Here is a 15,187-nt window from a genome sequence, read left to right as displayed (position 1 = left end):
CCACAAACTCTTCAGCAGCTGGAAACCAATATCAGGCAAGAATGGGACCAAATTCGAACACCAAAACTCCAGAAACTCATAACCTCAATGTCTTCAAACTGTTTTGAAAAGAAGAGGAGATGCTACACTATGGTAAACATGCCTCCGTCCCAACTATAGCCGCGTTTCCACGATCGGGCATCAAATTTGCTATTATCTATGTTCTATTGTGAATAAAATATTGGCTCATGTAATTTGAAAGTCTTTTAGTTTCCATTTTATTCAAATTTTAAAAACGTCCCAACATTCCTGGAATTCGGGTTGTATATTTATGATGGATGGTGCATTTTTGGGGGGACTTCAAAACACACACCCCATTCACTGCCACCATAAAGCCAGGATATTTTTAAATACATCTCTGATTTTGTTCGTCTGAAAGAAGATAGTCATATACACCTAGGATGGCTTGAGGGTTTCATTTAACCTTTATTTATTTAATTTAACCTTTATTTATCCAGGCAAGTCATTAAGAACAAGTTCTTATTTTCAATAACAGCCTGGCTGGAGGGTGAGTAAATCATGGGATAATTTTCATTTTTGGGTGAACTATCTCTTTAATAACTCAAGCTATATATGCAAGCTTTGTCAATACAGGGTAAGAGAAATGTGACGTCAAGGATAGCTAATAAAAGTTTTATGTGGTGAATTACAATAAAAAAGGTGTGACAGATGATGTTTTGAGGCAAACAGCTAAACCTCAGCAGAGAGCAGTCACTCTCCTTGATTTAAAATTTAAGAATTAATTTTAAATTTGCAGAAAATAATAAAAATGTGACCTAAGCTGCACCGATATGGTAAGTCATATTTTTCTGTAGCAGAATTATATACAGTGGGTATATTGCTTCTTTTCAATTATTTTTCTCTTTTTTATTTTTCATTTTCTTCCAGATTTCTCAGCACATATTGCTATTTTGTGGGATATTTATTGGTTTTCTCTTTGTTCAGCAACTCATAAATGTTAGATTTGACCTTTTAGCCAGAGCACTTGCATCTCCACATACTCTTTCCTCTCAAGCCAAAAGTCATGCATGGAAAAAGAATGGTATGTTTCTTATCATTTACTTTTAACTCATATATCGAGTCATATTAGCTTTGTGTTTACAATACCGGTCTGGACATACAGATGCAAATTTCAAGCATTTAAGCAGAAGCCTTTGGATCAAAATATTTGTAATATCATGAGCAACACTACCATTTAAAAGTTTGGGGTTGGTAAGATTTTGTAATGTTTTTGAAAGAAGTCTCTTCTGCTCCCAAAGACTGCATTTATTTAATCAAAAATACAGCAAAACAATAATCATGTGATATATTATTGCACAACTGTTTTCTATTGTAATATATTTTAAAATGTAATTTATTTCTGTGATCAAAGCTGAATTTTCAGCATAATTGCTCCAGTCTTCAGTGTCACATGATCCTTCAGAAATCATTCTAATCAGTCCCTCCAGAAAAACGCGGATTTTTTTGTGATTGTTGCGGGCAAAAATCCTTGATTTTGTGACACATTTTCTTAAAAAATGCGATGGAATATGTGGGATATTTTTGCAATTTTATGCGATGAAATTGCGGGAACTTGCAAAAACTGCGGTTTGATGAAAAAGAGAAAAAAAGGTGATTCCCCCACCCTGTTCTCACTAGGCTACTACCTTAATTTAAAGAGTCATTTCTTATTACTTTCTATGATAAGCAAGCATACTAAATCACAGAATATTTAAGTTCTCATTCTGCTTTATTTCAGACCTTAATTAACACATGGCTCAAACTTTGAGTCAAACAAGTTCGCGCGGTCTTTTGCGCTTATTTTTGTTGGCAAATGAGAATGATTTGCGTGCTTCATCATGGTATCACTGGTTTCACCGCGGGGTTTGCAGATGATGTTCACGTCGCGTAATTACATCACTTCATAAGGTTCCCATGGCAATAGGGGGAAAATAATGGCGCTTTACTTGTGTGAAGTAAATAATATGCATTTAATAATATGCTGTCTAATATGCATTTGCTGCTCAAGAAATATTTCTGATTATCAATGTTGCAAACTGTTGTGCTGTTTATAGAAAATTAGATTTTTGTAACATTTTAAAAGTCTTTGCTGTCACTTTTGATCAAATTAATTCAAACCTCTGCTTGAATTTCCCAGATGAGCAGGCACGGTCCCTGTATTCCAATGTGCGTGTGTTGTGTTGGGTCATGACGAGGCCTGAAAATCTGCAGAAAAAGCTCCAGCACATTCGTGCCACCTGGGCTAAACACTGTAACCAGGTGCTGTACATGAGCTCGCAGAGCTCCGACTTCCCCACCGTGGGGCTCAACGTCAGCGAGGGCCGATCTCAGCTGTACTGGAAGACCATCCGTGCCTTTCAGTACCTCCATGCGCACCACCTCCAGCACGCCGACTGGTTCCTCAAAGCAGATGATGACACATTTGTGGTGGTTGAAAACCTGAGATACCTACTTTCCCATCATGACACTGAAGAGCCTGTTTATTTCGGCCACAAGTTCCGGCCGTTCATACGTCAGGGTTACATGAGCGGAGGAGCCGGATACGTTCTGAGCCGAGAGGCTCTCAGGAGATTTGTGCAAGGTTTCAGCACGGGACGCTGCAAGCATTTCAGCTCCGTGGAGGACATGGCCTTGGGAAAGTGCATGGAGACCATGGGAGTGAAAGCCGGGGATTCAAGAGATCCAAACAAACGAGAAACATTTAATCCTTTTAGACCAGAAACCCACCTCATTCCCCCAAAGAATGGAAAACAGACCTGGGGCTACAGTTACTACAAAACCAGACGGGTGAGTGCAGTTGGCAGTTTTTCATTGAAAATAGCCTATTTGTGAGTCATTCTACAATTAAACCTAAGCTGTGGGTGTGACGCAACAAAAGACAATAGAGTGCAACAGCCCGTCCTCTTTTTCAGCGGCGTTGGTTCCATTCATTTCTCCCATAGGGATTTAAAAAAAGTCTTCATTACAGCATTATAAGCCATGAACCAAGCCAATTAGCCATGACACGAATAATAACATTACAAACTTTGATTTGAAGCAAAACTATTTTTAAAATTGGACAAAGGTACAAGACTGTACTTAACGTTTTAAGTGAAAGGGAAAAAACTACAATCCCATGAAGCACTGAGAAAAGCATAATCAAATTAAAAATGTTGATTAATATATATATATATATATATATATATATATATATATATATAACCTTAAAGGCCCGCTGAAGTGTCTTGGAACGCGCTGCATTATTCAATGTGTTGAAGTAATTTCAACTGTAACAGGAAGACATGGCGATATATCGAACAACCCCGCCCCCTTTTTTAAAATAGCCAATAGCGTTTTGTTTATATCACCTCGGCCAGAGCCGTTAAACTCAGTAAAACCTCTGTTTCCTTCGAATCTCTAACCGGTTATCCTTCTAATCTCCTCTATATCATTTTAAAATACAGCACTTGTGCAGAATTTAAATGGTTCCGATATCTTTCGTGGTCTGTCTGTCCGACTCGCGGATATGAACCGCTCTCTGCTCTCGTGTCCCTGGGCCAGAGCAGACAGTGCTCATGCAGCAGCGGTTCACGTTATACTAATGCGAAACTGACTTAATTCGCGTCAAAGGAAAGCATATTTACACTGTCTAAATCGTTCCCTATCCCCTATATAGTGCACTATGCGCCATTCACCATGTAGAAACTAGTAAATGTGTGAACAAATGACCGATGATCCATTTTTGCGGAAGTGAGAGACTGTAAGTTTTGAATGCTTATATCTCCTAATGTGAATTTTGTCATTGTTTTGGAACACACCAGCTTATTCATAACATTAAGGCTAACATATTCATATTAAAATCTAAAAAAATTACATTTTGATTTCAGGGGGACTTTAAAATTTAATTATAATTCTTGACAAAGAAGTTGTAACAATGATGTATTGCTACTTAAGTCAAATAAACTCAACTCAACTTATAAATTATTAATAACTATTAATAACTATTTGAGAGCATAGAGAGATTTGGTCGAAATCGAATACTTCCCTACTGTATAGTATGTGAAAAACAGTATGCCAACAGAGTAGTATGTCCGGATAGTATTCTATACAGTTGGCGAAAAGTCCCCAGGTGACCTAGTATGTCCGGCGAGATTCTGAAGTGCCTGTATGATGGACACTTTACTATCCCATGAGGCCACAGAAGGGGATTTATGAATGAAGGTGAAGCGGTAGGTCACATGATAATGACAACGATGACAAAGTAAGTTCAAATTCACATATAGTACCTATTCAGATTTCAGACGCATGATTGACTTGATTATGTGATTTGCAGTGCTTCATGGGAGTGGGCAGGGCTAAAGAGCCCTTTTGGTGCGTTTTGCTTGTTTTAACTCAATTTTCTGTACAGCATCATGGGTAATGTAGTTTTTCCGATGTTACAGGATTATTTTAGAACTAAGTTGAAATAATGTGGGCTGACGGCTTCAACAGAAGCAAATACTAACTCGTAGCTTAGGCTGTCTTTAAAGGTTTTTAAGTGAAGCCCAAAGTATACTTTTTAGGCGTACACGAGAATCAGTGTACAGTGCATGTGATGCGAATTTCTTCATCAGAAGAGTATGTGCGTACTGTATGCGCACTGGTGGATTTTTGTAACCGTGCATAGGTCTCACGTGCACATTTATTTATTTATTTTGCAGTACTTAGTTTTTCCTCAAGGTGGCAACCGTGCCGTGGGGGCATCTATTCACAAGGTAGTCAAAGAAAAACTGCATAAAGACCTTGCCCTGTGTCTCAATCAGCTCCCTAGTTCAGTAGTCAGGGCACTGACCAGGGAGTCGGCCATTTTAAGGGCTGTCTCAATCGCAGAATCCTTCCAGGGCACTGAAACGTTCGCTCCCTGAAAAGTCCCACAATGCACCGTGAAAACCAGGGAGCATCGATGCTCACTATTGGTGCGTTCAAGTCCTCCTGGGAAGTTCGTATTTACGAGGTGGGAAGTCGTGTGTACGACGATAGGTGCGTTCAAGTCACTTTCGTCGGAGTATGATGGCGGTGTGCCTTCTCTAAATTAATTACACAAAATAACACTTCTGCTTCTAGAAAATGTAGAGCAATAATGTGCATTAGTTGTATGTTGCTTTTTTATGTTTTTGAATTAATTTATGAAGCCATTGTAAACTTTATTGTTACACATTACATTTTTACATTGTGATGCTATCGTATTTTTTTGCTGGTATCAGCTTACTTCGTTGTAAATAGAAAAGCCTGACAGTGTCACTGCTAAATACCTGTAAGTATTGTGGTATTTCACTATGTTTCTGACTGACACGCCCCCAAGTCGTACAGATCGGAGCTTAAAGAAAATTACGAGCTTCCCACTGGTATTTACGACATTGTGGTGGCGTTCATGTCGGTTCTGCTCGTAAATACGATCTTTCCGACATGACTTGAACGCACCATTTGCTCCCTTAACGGAAGTTCTGAAGCGCGAAACTTGAATCACGTGAGCCAACTCACTACACATAACGATACGCGATAGATGTTTTTTAAAATACAAACCGTTATTTTATTATATTTCAGCATAAACATACATCGCTAGACAGGTAATGAACATAATGTAGCTAACGTTTATAATTTATTCACGGCTGAAATGTTGCATGTATATGTAACAAGCAAATAATTAATCACAATGTACTTTAAATAACATTACAAGTAATGTCAGAAAATATCAGCTCTGTTGTTGTTCATAAATACCAGTAGTGATGTTGTACAATGAGGACGTTGTCACGTCGCCGGAAATAGAGTCATAAGTGTCCCAATGTGTAGTGAACCAGCATCTTTTACTGTCCTTATCAGTGCCCGAATTCGTATACACGATATACTGATTCACGAGCTCGGGAGCTAGGGAACTGATTGAGACACACCCATAGACTGTGTAAAGACGACCCGGGTATACTTCGGCTGTCCGCGTTCGTGCACCGTCCACATGACGTAATTTTCGTCATGCAGAGGAATTCTTTTACTGTCTATGGAATCTGGCAGAGTATAGAAAAAATTGTACTGCGCATGTGTCGAACTCGAGAAATTGCTCAAAACTGCACATGCGTCGAACGACTGTGTGTATACGTACGAGTCAAATGAAGTATACTTTCCAAGGCTGTCCGTTCGACTGTGTATACACTAGCGTACACGTAAAAAATGAAGTATACCCAGGGCTTTATCGTTAAAAATAATTTTCCCTATGGAGAAAATGAATGGAGTTTTTACTTCTGGAACCCGAATTTTGCACTGAACTGCAGATACTGTGAATCAGAATCGAGGCAAAAAGGTTTTTACCATATTTTTGAATATTTAATGTTAAATTCAGTTTAAACCTACCAAACACAGAGACAGACTTGGATTAGAAAACATGCTTTATCCACCATTTTTTCTTGTTGAATATCCTGTTTCATTCAGATTTACATTAGATTGCACTCATTGAAGAAAATAAAAGTCCTTTTGGTTTTTAGATGTAGCATAAACACTTGCTGAGATTAAAACCATAGATTTTTTTTAATGTAAATAATTGACAAAATATTTTGTCATTTTAACTTTATAATTTCAGTTTGTCACTACAGTTACAATTACTGTACAACAAATGTTTCTTTTATACTTTGAGCATGACAATACTGCTCTATTATGATGCTAAGTCATACATTTTTACAGTTTTAAAATAGTAAAAGAAAATGTTAAAATTAAAGTAATTGTAAATATTAATAAGATTCCCACTACAGTTAAAATGTGTTTTAAAACAAATATAGATTTCTGTAGGACTTGTGTACATTGAAGTTTAACTTCTGCAAGATAAAAATGAATGATTTTTCTCTTCTTCCAGGGCCCGGACTGCTGTGCGGATTTTGCAATATCGTTTCATTATGTGAAACCTGCAGACATGTACATGTTGGAGTATTTTGCACATCACCTGCGACCATTTGGATACAAGTACAGATTCAACACTATTCAACAAAACAGCACCAGTGAACTTTACACATTACAAATACAATAGACAAAAATAAAAAACACAAAGATGTTTAATGTGACCAAAAACCAGTATTCATGAGAACATTTGATGGAAGAAGACAGATTACTTGTTTTTCTGTATGAATATTTGTTCATTGCCCATGAAGAGAGTTTTTTGTTGGTTTGCTCAAAATAATGTCTGAATGTCACTGCATTAGATGACAACATATATCAAACTACTTTTAATTTTTCTGAGCTATGTTTTCTATATTTCTTAAAAATGAAAGCTGCTGTTTGATATTTTGCTATATAATGCAGTCTCAATTCGACATTTTAGGTGTGCCAAATACTTTTTGTGGCCATTAGATATGCAAATACATCCATTTATTTAACTGTTCAAGTTCTTCTGAGCAGTTTAGTTATTTAAAATGTCCATAGTTAAATATTAAAAGTTAAAATATTTTTAAATACTAAATGGTCCATTAGCTTTATTTCTTTCTCTCTTTTTTTAGTATCCCATCTTTTTGCATCAGTTTTAGTGCTTTAATGATAAGACTCATATTTTCACACAGGATTTTCTGCAGGTCTGTTCACTATCAAATCGGTTTTTGTTGCCATTGCAACCTCCAAACCAGAACTGAGCACATGAATTGGCCTTAGGATCAAAATACCATTTAACAACATACTCTCGACATGGACCGGGATCCAGAGGCTCTAGGCACCCCTCCTCTGAGAGAGAGAAAATAGAAAGATTAAGTAGATCTTTTGTTTACAGAATTGCTATTATTTATATTGTATCACTTTTGAACGGCTGTATGGGCGTTTACCTGCAGTAAAATCATTCTGTACGAGCAGCGACTGGTCAGTTGGTCTGGGTGTTGGGGCAGTCCTGTATGTGCCCTGATTCAGCCGGTCCAAAGGCTTGAAAGGGAAATCTGGGAGGAGGTTCAGGACATCGCTGTCCAGATATGGTGTAACGGTGCCGATAATGTCCATGTCATCTGATTTAGGATCATAGTAGGGGAACACGCCAGACTCTTCAAGGTCATCTGGCTGATTGATTTTAGTGTAATATTAATATATCTTCATAACAAGAGTACTTAGATAATAGTGATCAACAAAAATCAAACAGTTTTGATTTTAGCGTAACGATGATATCTTTGAAATTTCAGTCTCCTTTTTTGTCTACTAATACTGTCCTGCAGTTTAACAAATAATTTAAATATTCCAAATATTGCCTCTTAATTAATATGAAGCCATAAAAATTGCATGCATTATAATAAGAAGAAAATATAATAAATTAATTAATACATTTATAATAAAATGTCATACTGATGGAATTTTGTATTTTTTTCAGTTTAATTTAAAAATTCTGCTATTTCCAATTTTAATAATAATATAATATTCTAATAAAAATATGTAAATAGCATAATAAATAATTTTTGTTAAAATGTATTTATCATCAAATAGTATATCTTTCAGACCAAAAATGCTGCTCTCAAATCAAATATAGATGCATCATGAGTTTTTAACTAATGGCCTTTTTGACTGAAGTGTGTGTCACTCTACCTTGGAGCTGGAGGTAGTGCTGAATATTGATCCATCAATGTTCTCACAGACCTGTTTGAGCAATTTACTCTCCACTTCTAGACACAGAGACAAAAAACATGAATTTAATTAATGTAGATGATCCTGTAGCTCTGATGAGGTCAATAATTTGATTCCCAGGGAACTCAAAGTTGCTTTGGATAAACATAAACACAAATAGAAAGCCCTTTAATGGGATTGTTCAGAAAAAAAAATAAAAAAATCTGTCAGCATCCCAGACAAGGAACAAGGGTCTTGTCTAGCTAAACGATCGGTTATTTTCTAAAAAAATAAAAATGTATATACTTTTTAACCACAAATGCTCGTCTTGCACTGCGCCACGCATTACGTAATCACATTGTAAAGGTCACACGTGACATAGGCGGAAGTACCATGGTAGGGCAAAAAAATCCTTCTCATTTTCTCCTCCAACTTCAAAATCGCCCGACATCGTTGTTTTACCTTTTTTTGTAAAGGCCGTTTGACTTAGTCTTTGCACATTCGCTTTGTAAACACTTGCTCGGTACTTCCGCCTACGTCACGCGTGACCTTTCCAACGTGATTATGTAATGCGCATCGCAGAGCAGTGCAAGATGAGCATTTGTGGTTAAAAAGTATAAATTGTTATTTTTTTTAGAAAATGACCAATCGTTTTGCTATATAAGACCCTTATTCCTTGGCTGGGATCATGTAGAGCTCTTTGAAGCTGCACTGAAACTGACATTTCAGTTTCCGTTGTACCCCAGTGAAGTCCACTATGTAAGACTAATGCCGGACTGTCTGGACCGAGAAAGGGCTACACGTTGAGAAAACAAAGGAAATTAACATTCGAACTCTCTCTTGCAAAATTAGCATCCCCATTTGAGACGTAATCACACCTCAGCAATGCCTTAATCTACATCTCCCTTCCTTCACCCCCTCTTCTCTCTACATGCGGAGATGACCTGAAATTCACCCAAAATCTATATGGTTTAATGTGAACAGTTATTATACAATACTATACATGTTTGGTATCATTTGAAATGTCTCAGTGCGACTGGTACAAAGGTTTCATTCCCACAGAAGTAAACCAGAAGGTAATAAAGGTTTAAAGATTTTAGAGATATTTTGCTCTCTGTAATGGGTGTGTCCACCTTCACAGGGTCTTTCATGCAAATGGCCTTCTGTCCCCAAAAGGTGCAAACTACTCAGTCTGGGACCCTGATTAATGCAAATTCCAATTGTGAAGTCATGTTTCCATTTGAAAGAAGTTTCTGTCTTGGTCTGAATATTTAAAGAGATGTTGCAGGAGGCTCAGGGCTCGATCCTGTGCAGATGAGCCCACATCAATGTGCATTTTTCTAATGTCAGGTATTCATCTTTTACTCTGTTTCTGAGCATTTGATGCTTGTATTGATCATATTTGAGATGATTATGTAATTGGCATGATACATTTACCTGACTAATAAATTGTTACATTTGACTTTATTCTGACTTACTCTGAAATTATTGACTCTAGTAGATTACATTAAGTCCATAACCCCACAAATCTATGCTCAGGTTAGTAACGGACTAAAGTACAGTTTAGGTGGAGCAGTGGGGCACACCAACTGATATTTTAGAGCTCCGACTAGCACATTGGCATTAGTTAAGTATACTTAGACTGTGTAGGCTAATAATGGGTTTTTTCCTTTTAGAGCAACAGAGTGTTGCTAGATCAATCTAAACAGGGTGGGCCTCAACCTCTGGTTATGGTGAGATTATTCTAACTAAGTGTCTGTGGGTAAACCACTACATGATTATGTAAAGTTACCACTAGAGGAAGCTAAATTGGTCAGCCTGATTTTATGGTTATAGTCATGGCCCCTAGTTAAAAGTAATCTTACCTTAATTCGTTGTGTTCAGATCTATGGGGACTAAATGAGCAAAGTGGGTACGGCCTCTAGAATATTAGTCATCGCCTCTGTCTAATGACCAAGACTGACGAGATTGTGCGTATGAGATCATATGCCCGGCCGGTGCGAGACTCAAAGCGTTATAGGAATCCGAATGAACGAGTACAATAAGAGTAAAGAGTTAAATAGAATAATCAAATGTATAGCTAAATTGTTATACAAATGACCAATAATCAGTAGACATTCTAAACTAAATTCGAGGTCATAATAAAATGGAGTCAGATAAAAGTTTACTTGGAATTAAACTACTTTGCCACACTGAAAAGACCGAACGCGCAAGAAACCTTCCCCGCCAGGTGGGAAACTGCCTTTGGGCCTTACAACTATATGGAGAAAAATCCTGGAATGTTTTCCTCAAAAACCTTAATTTCTTTTCGACTGAAGAAAGAAAGACATAAACATCTTGGATGACATGGGGGTGAGTAAATTATCAGGGAATATTAATTCTGAAGTGAACTAATCCTTTAAAATAAAGGTCACTCTGAGCTGATTTGTAACGGGAGAAGAATGAGTTCGAAAAAAGGCGGATTCAAACTCGGGTCGATCGTGTCAGAGGTTACTGCCTTTCATATGTAAGAAGTTAGAAGTTACCGCTCTTTTTGTCTGGCCCAACCAGACGCTGGTGGGCAGAATTAGTATAAATAGCCTTTACCAACAAGGACGACATAGACACTCCATTTTTTTTTTTGGGTGACCTATCCATTTAATTGGGTGAAATGAATGCATTGTGACATACCAGGAAGCGTTCTGAAGTCTTCTATGGAAAACACATGCTCCTCAGTGGGCAGAGATGCTATTGACTTCAGCTCCTCCTTAAAATCATCATAGATCGGGTCACTTTGATTCACCACCCCTATAGCGAACATGGTGATATTGGCTGAATGAGCCTCTTTGACCGCATCTTCCAGCTTCACCATGTCACGATGATCCGTCTGGCCATCCGTAATAACCACAGCCACTTTCTCCACACCAGGGCGAGCAGAGCGGAAGATCTCAGTGGCCTTTCTGATGCCACTTCCTGTGTAAGTGCCCTCTCCAATATAGGGCATCCTGCGCACAGCTGCTTTCACTTCATCACTAGTTAACCTGTCTTGTATGCGTGTGACCACCAGGTTAATGTGGCTGTAGAGAACGACCCCTACACGCGTCACGTTCTGACCGACTGACACGCGGTCGATCAAGGTATTCACAAAGTCTTTGATGACTTCAAAGTTTTCCGGGCCGACGCTCTCAGAGCTGTCAATCACAAACACCAGCTCAAGAGGTTTTACTCTGCATCTCCGGCCACAACCTGAGAATCCAGAATAAATCATCCACTTCAGTTTTGATGTAATTCATCACAAAGCACTCAAATTTAGAAATAGATCTGCAATTTGATTACTTACCACAAATAGATCTGATTAGAGTGATTATTTCCTCTCTCTGCAAAATACATAAATCTTTTAAAGTTCTTTTAAAATTTGGTGGTACTACAACAGGAAAAAAACATGAAAATGGCTATAACTACTTCACTGTTAGTCCGACTGACATGGAAATTGGCATGCAGTGTCTTTGTCCGAGGTGCCATGATTGTCTCTTTTTGACTCACAGCCCTAGAGTTAGAAATTTGAAAGAAATTGGCCACCGGGGGCGCCTTCGAAATTTTCTCATGCGCAAAGGATTGTGTATCGCACGATTTTGCACACATGTCCAAGAAATTCATATCACATGGTAGAACTCCTCATTCTGAGCAACTTTGCCTCTAGGATCGCCGCTGTCCATCGAATTGTTCATTAAATATTGGAGATTATTTCAAACACCTTCTTTGGCAAACTAGTCTTAGGTTTTTGGCTCAACCTCAATAACTGTAAAAAGCTGATAGATAATTGTCTGTTTGGTCCTTTTCATCTATGATTGAGATGGTTACAGGCTTTCTAATTAAAACATAATAGCTTTTTAGGCCTTAAAGCGCTTGAACCCTAATAATTGCTGCTTAGCTATATTCATTTATGTTTTTTCATTTAAGTTTTATCTAATAGTGTAATTTCAGCTTTATTTCAAATATATAGACATGCGTACCATGCACAATATTAAAATGTTCTGTATACTGTACATTAAATACACTAATTTTTTTTTAAGAAGTTGTTAATAAAACATTATTATTTTTACAAGAAAATACTTGTCACTTGTCATTTCTTTGAAACTATTTGTGAAATTTACTAGCAATTTGAGTGAAAATTGTTTCAGAGTAAATCCATTTTTTTTAGTGCAGAAGACCAAAGTGAGCAGTATACACCACGTGACATACTGTATCCCACAATGCAACGCACATGACTTGACCAGACTGTTAAAAGTCAAGTTATTTTTACACAAAATTGGGTTACAAATGCAAAATTGTTTTTTATTTTCCATCAATCACATAATGATGAGGTCATGCAACAACAGCGTAACATATTGCAGTTTAAAATGGTAATTTCTTTAGGTTCAAAACCTTTTTACATTGGAATAAATTACTTAAAAAAGGTTTTGGACCTTTTAATTACAAGGTAGAAAATTAATTCTTTCATTTGTGCACATACCGTGAGACCAGGTTCTCCTTTTGTTCCTGAATTACCCTGTAAATGTGAGAAGACACAATGTTCAGTGTGTTAAATGTAGTTAAATATAGAGATGTTGATTATAGTGTTGTCAACTATCATGATGCTCAATGATTAAAAAGCAAGTATAGCATGAGAAGTTTTTCAACTGATATAAATTTCCTCAGTTCTTCTCACCGGGGGTCCTGTAAATCCTGGTTCTCCAGGGCTTCCTCTGTCCCCTTTGCGTCCTTGTGCTCCTGGTAACCCACGATTCCCCTACAAACAGAGCAGTTCATCACAAAGGTGAAGTTCACATCAAGTTTTTCAAACGTGACCACATGTACCATTTTTTTAATTGCATGGTAAGTGTGATTTTTGGAGTTTGTGGAAAAGAGTATTTTGTCTTTGACAAGAAAAGTCATTGAGGTTTGGAACAACTTGTGGGTGAGTAAATGATAACATTTTTATTTTTGGGTTATAATTTTTTAACTTTAATGCTAACTAAAATATGAATGCATGACTGTGGCTATAAGAGTCTCCTCACCTTCTGTCCTGGCAGACCCTCGCCAGGGGACCCTCTTGGCCCCTGTATACCCTGATATCCAGGATCACCCTGTACAAAACAGAATAAAATGCATGTGAATTAAACAGTACTGTACAGCACACTGTAATATGTTCAGGAAAACGGTATCCTGTTGATATGCCTCAGATTCCTGATACCTTTGGTCCTTGTATGCCCTCTCCTGGTAATCCTGGAGGACCAGCTGGACCAGTCTGACCAGTGGAGCCCTGCAGACCACAAAACACTTCTTTTTTTTACTTTCTTTTTATTGGGAAAAGCAAAACAATACAATATTTCCATTCACAGATACAATTTATCCTTCCCCCCCCCCCCCTTTTTTTCCTTTTTTTTCCCTCCCTCTTTAAACATACATAAATATGTAAATGGACACATATACACATACGCATAAAAATATGCATAATCAAAAACAAACCAAAAAACACTTTGATCAAAATGAAGGAGAAAATAATTACAATGGATCACAAAGTACTATAATAAACAATGAACAACCCCCCACCCCCTTGGCACACCACGACCAACACACATATTACTGGTTATTTATGCAATGCAAACAGTACAATAAAAAAAAAAAAAAAAAAAAAGGCACACATTCAATTGGGTAATACCACTAAATCAGTGAAATAGGAAATAAAAGGTTGCCATTTAAGGAAAAATTTGTCTGTACATCCTCTCAACGTGTATTTAATTTTCTCAAGTTTTAAAAAATACATGACGTCTCTGAGCCATCGGGAGACAGAAGGATATTTAGCTGACTTCCAGTGTAACAATAAAGAGCGCCTTGCTAGTAAAGATGTAAAAGCTATGATGTCCTTTTGTGTAGGGTTAAGTGCAAGTGAGGGGTCAGGAATTCCAAATATAGCAATCAGAGGACAAGGTTGGAGATTTACCCCAAGAACAGAGGACATAATATTAAAATAACCCAGCCAGAAATCTTTCAAATCAGGACAAAAAAAAAAAACATGTGGCTAAGATGACAAGGTGAGCCATGACATTTATCGCATTTGTCTTCCACGTCCGGATATATTTCAGATAGTCTAAGTTTAGAAAAATGTACCCTATGTAAGACCTTAAACTGAATAAGTCCAAGACGAGCACAAGTCGTGGTAGAACGTATCCTCTCTATGGCCTGTTCCCAGGACTCCTCCTGAATTTGTATTCCCAGTTCCCTTTCCCATGTACGCTTAAGTTTGTCATTTGAATCATCGCTAAAAGCTAAAATAATGTCATACAGCCTAGAAATGATTCCTCTGTTATGAGGGACAAATGAAAGCATGGTTTCCCAGCAATGCTCTGGAGGTAAAGAGGGGAAATTAGGGAAACACTTAGCGACAAAATTAAGAGTTTGAAAATAGTGAAACAAATGACTAGCAGGGAGTTCATAGCGAGATGACAAATTGGTAAAACTGTCGAAGACACCGTCTACATATAAATCTCTAAATTGTGTAATACCCTTGTCATACCACAGTGAAAATGTCGAATCCGAAAGCAATGGGGGAAATAAGTGG

General features: G+C 37.5%; 2 protein-coding genes across 3 annotated transcripts in view; one reads left to right on the top strand and one right to left on the bottom strand.

The window, feature by feature from the left end:
* Positions 1-710: 710 nt before the first annotated feature.
* LOC125242841 (glycoprotein-N-acetylgalactosamine 3-beta-galactosyltransferase 1-like) lies at positions 711-7,099 on the top strand. 2 transcript variants are annotated; one of them, XM_048151836.1, is made up of 4 exons: positions 711-833; positions 928-1,081; positions 2,177-2,826; positions 6,896-7,099. In XM_048151836.1, the coding sequence occupies exons 1-4, from the start codon at positions 831-833 to the stop codon at positions 7,064-7,066; spliced, it is 978 nt and encodes a 325-aa protein (XP_048007793.1). In that variant the 5' UTR covers positions 711-830; the 3' UTR covers positions 7,067-7,099. The 2 variants fall into 2 exon arrangements, with proteins under 2 accessions (XP_048007793.1, XP_048007794.1); XM_048151837.1 differs by lacking the exons at positions 711-833; positions 928-1,081 and adding an exon at positions 1,791-1,994.
* Positions 6,351-15,187, bottom strand: part of LOC125242840 (collagen alpha-1(XXVIII) chain-like) — a 34,540-nt gene continuing 25,703 nt past the window's right edge. The window contains exons 27-35 of the mRNA XM_048151835.1: positions 13,820-13,888; positions 13,644-13,712; positions 13,295-13,375; positions 13,100-13,135; positions 11,927-11,963; positions 11,278-11,832; positions 8,590-8,666; positions 7,848-8,073; positions 6,351-7,749 (exon numbers count right to left, since the gene is read on the bottom strand). Of these exons, the coding sequence (XP_048007792.1) occupies positions 7,577-7,749; positions 7,848-8,073; positions 8,590-8,666; positions 11,278-11,832; positions 11,927-11,963; positions 13,100-13,135; positions 13,295-13,375; positions 13,644-13,712; positions 13,820-13,888 (1,323 nt within the window). The 3' untranslated portion in view covers positions 6,351-7,576. The remainder of the gene's footprint in view (positions 7,750-7,847; positions 8,074-8,589; positions 8,667-11,277; positions 11,833-11,926; positions 11,964-13,099; positions 13,136-13,294; positions 13,376-13,643; positions 13,713-13,819; positions 13,889-15,187) is intronic.

This window comes from Megalobrama amblycephala, linkage group LG13 (genome assembly GCF_018812025.1).
Source record: "Megalobrama amblycephala isolate DHTTF-2021 linkage group LG13, ASM1881202v1, whole genome shotgun sequence".
NCBI lineage: Eukaryota > Metazoa > Chordata > Actinopteri > Cypriniformes > Xenocyprididae > Megalobrama > Megalobrama amblycephala.
Note: the sequence above shows the minus strand (reverse complement) of the source record. Positions and strands in the feature narration are given on the sequence as shown.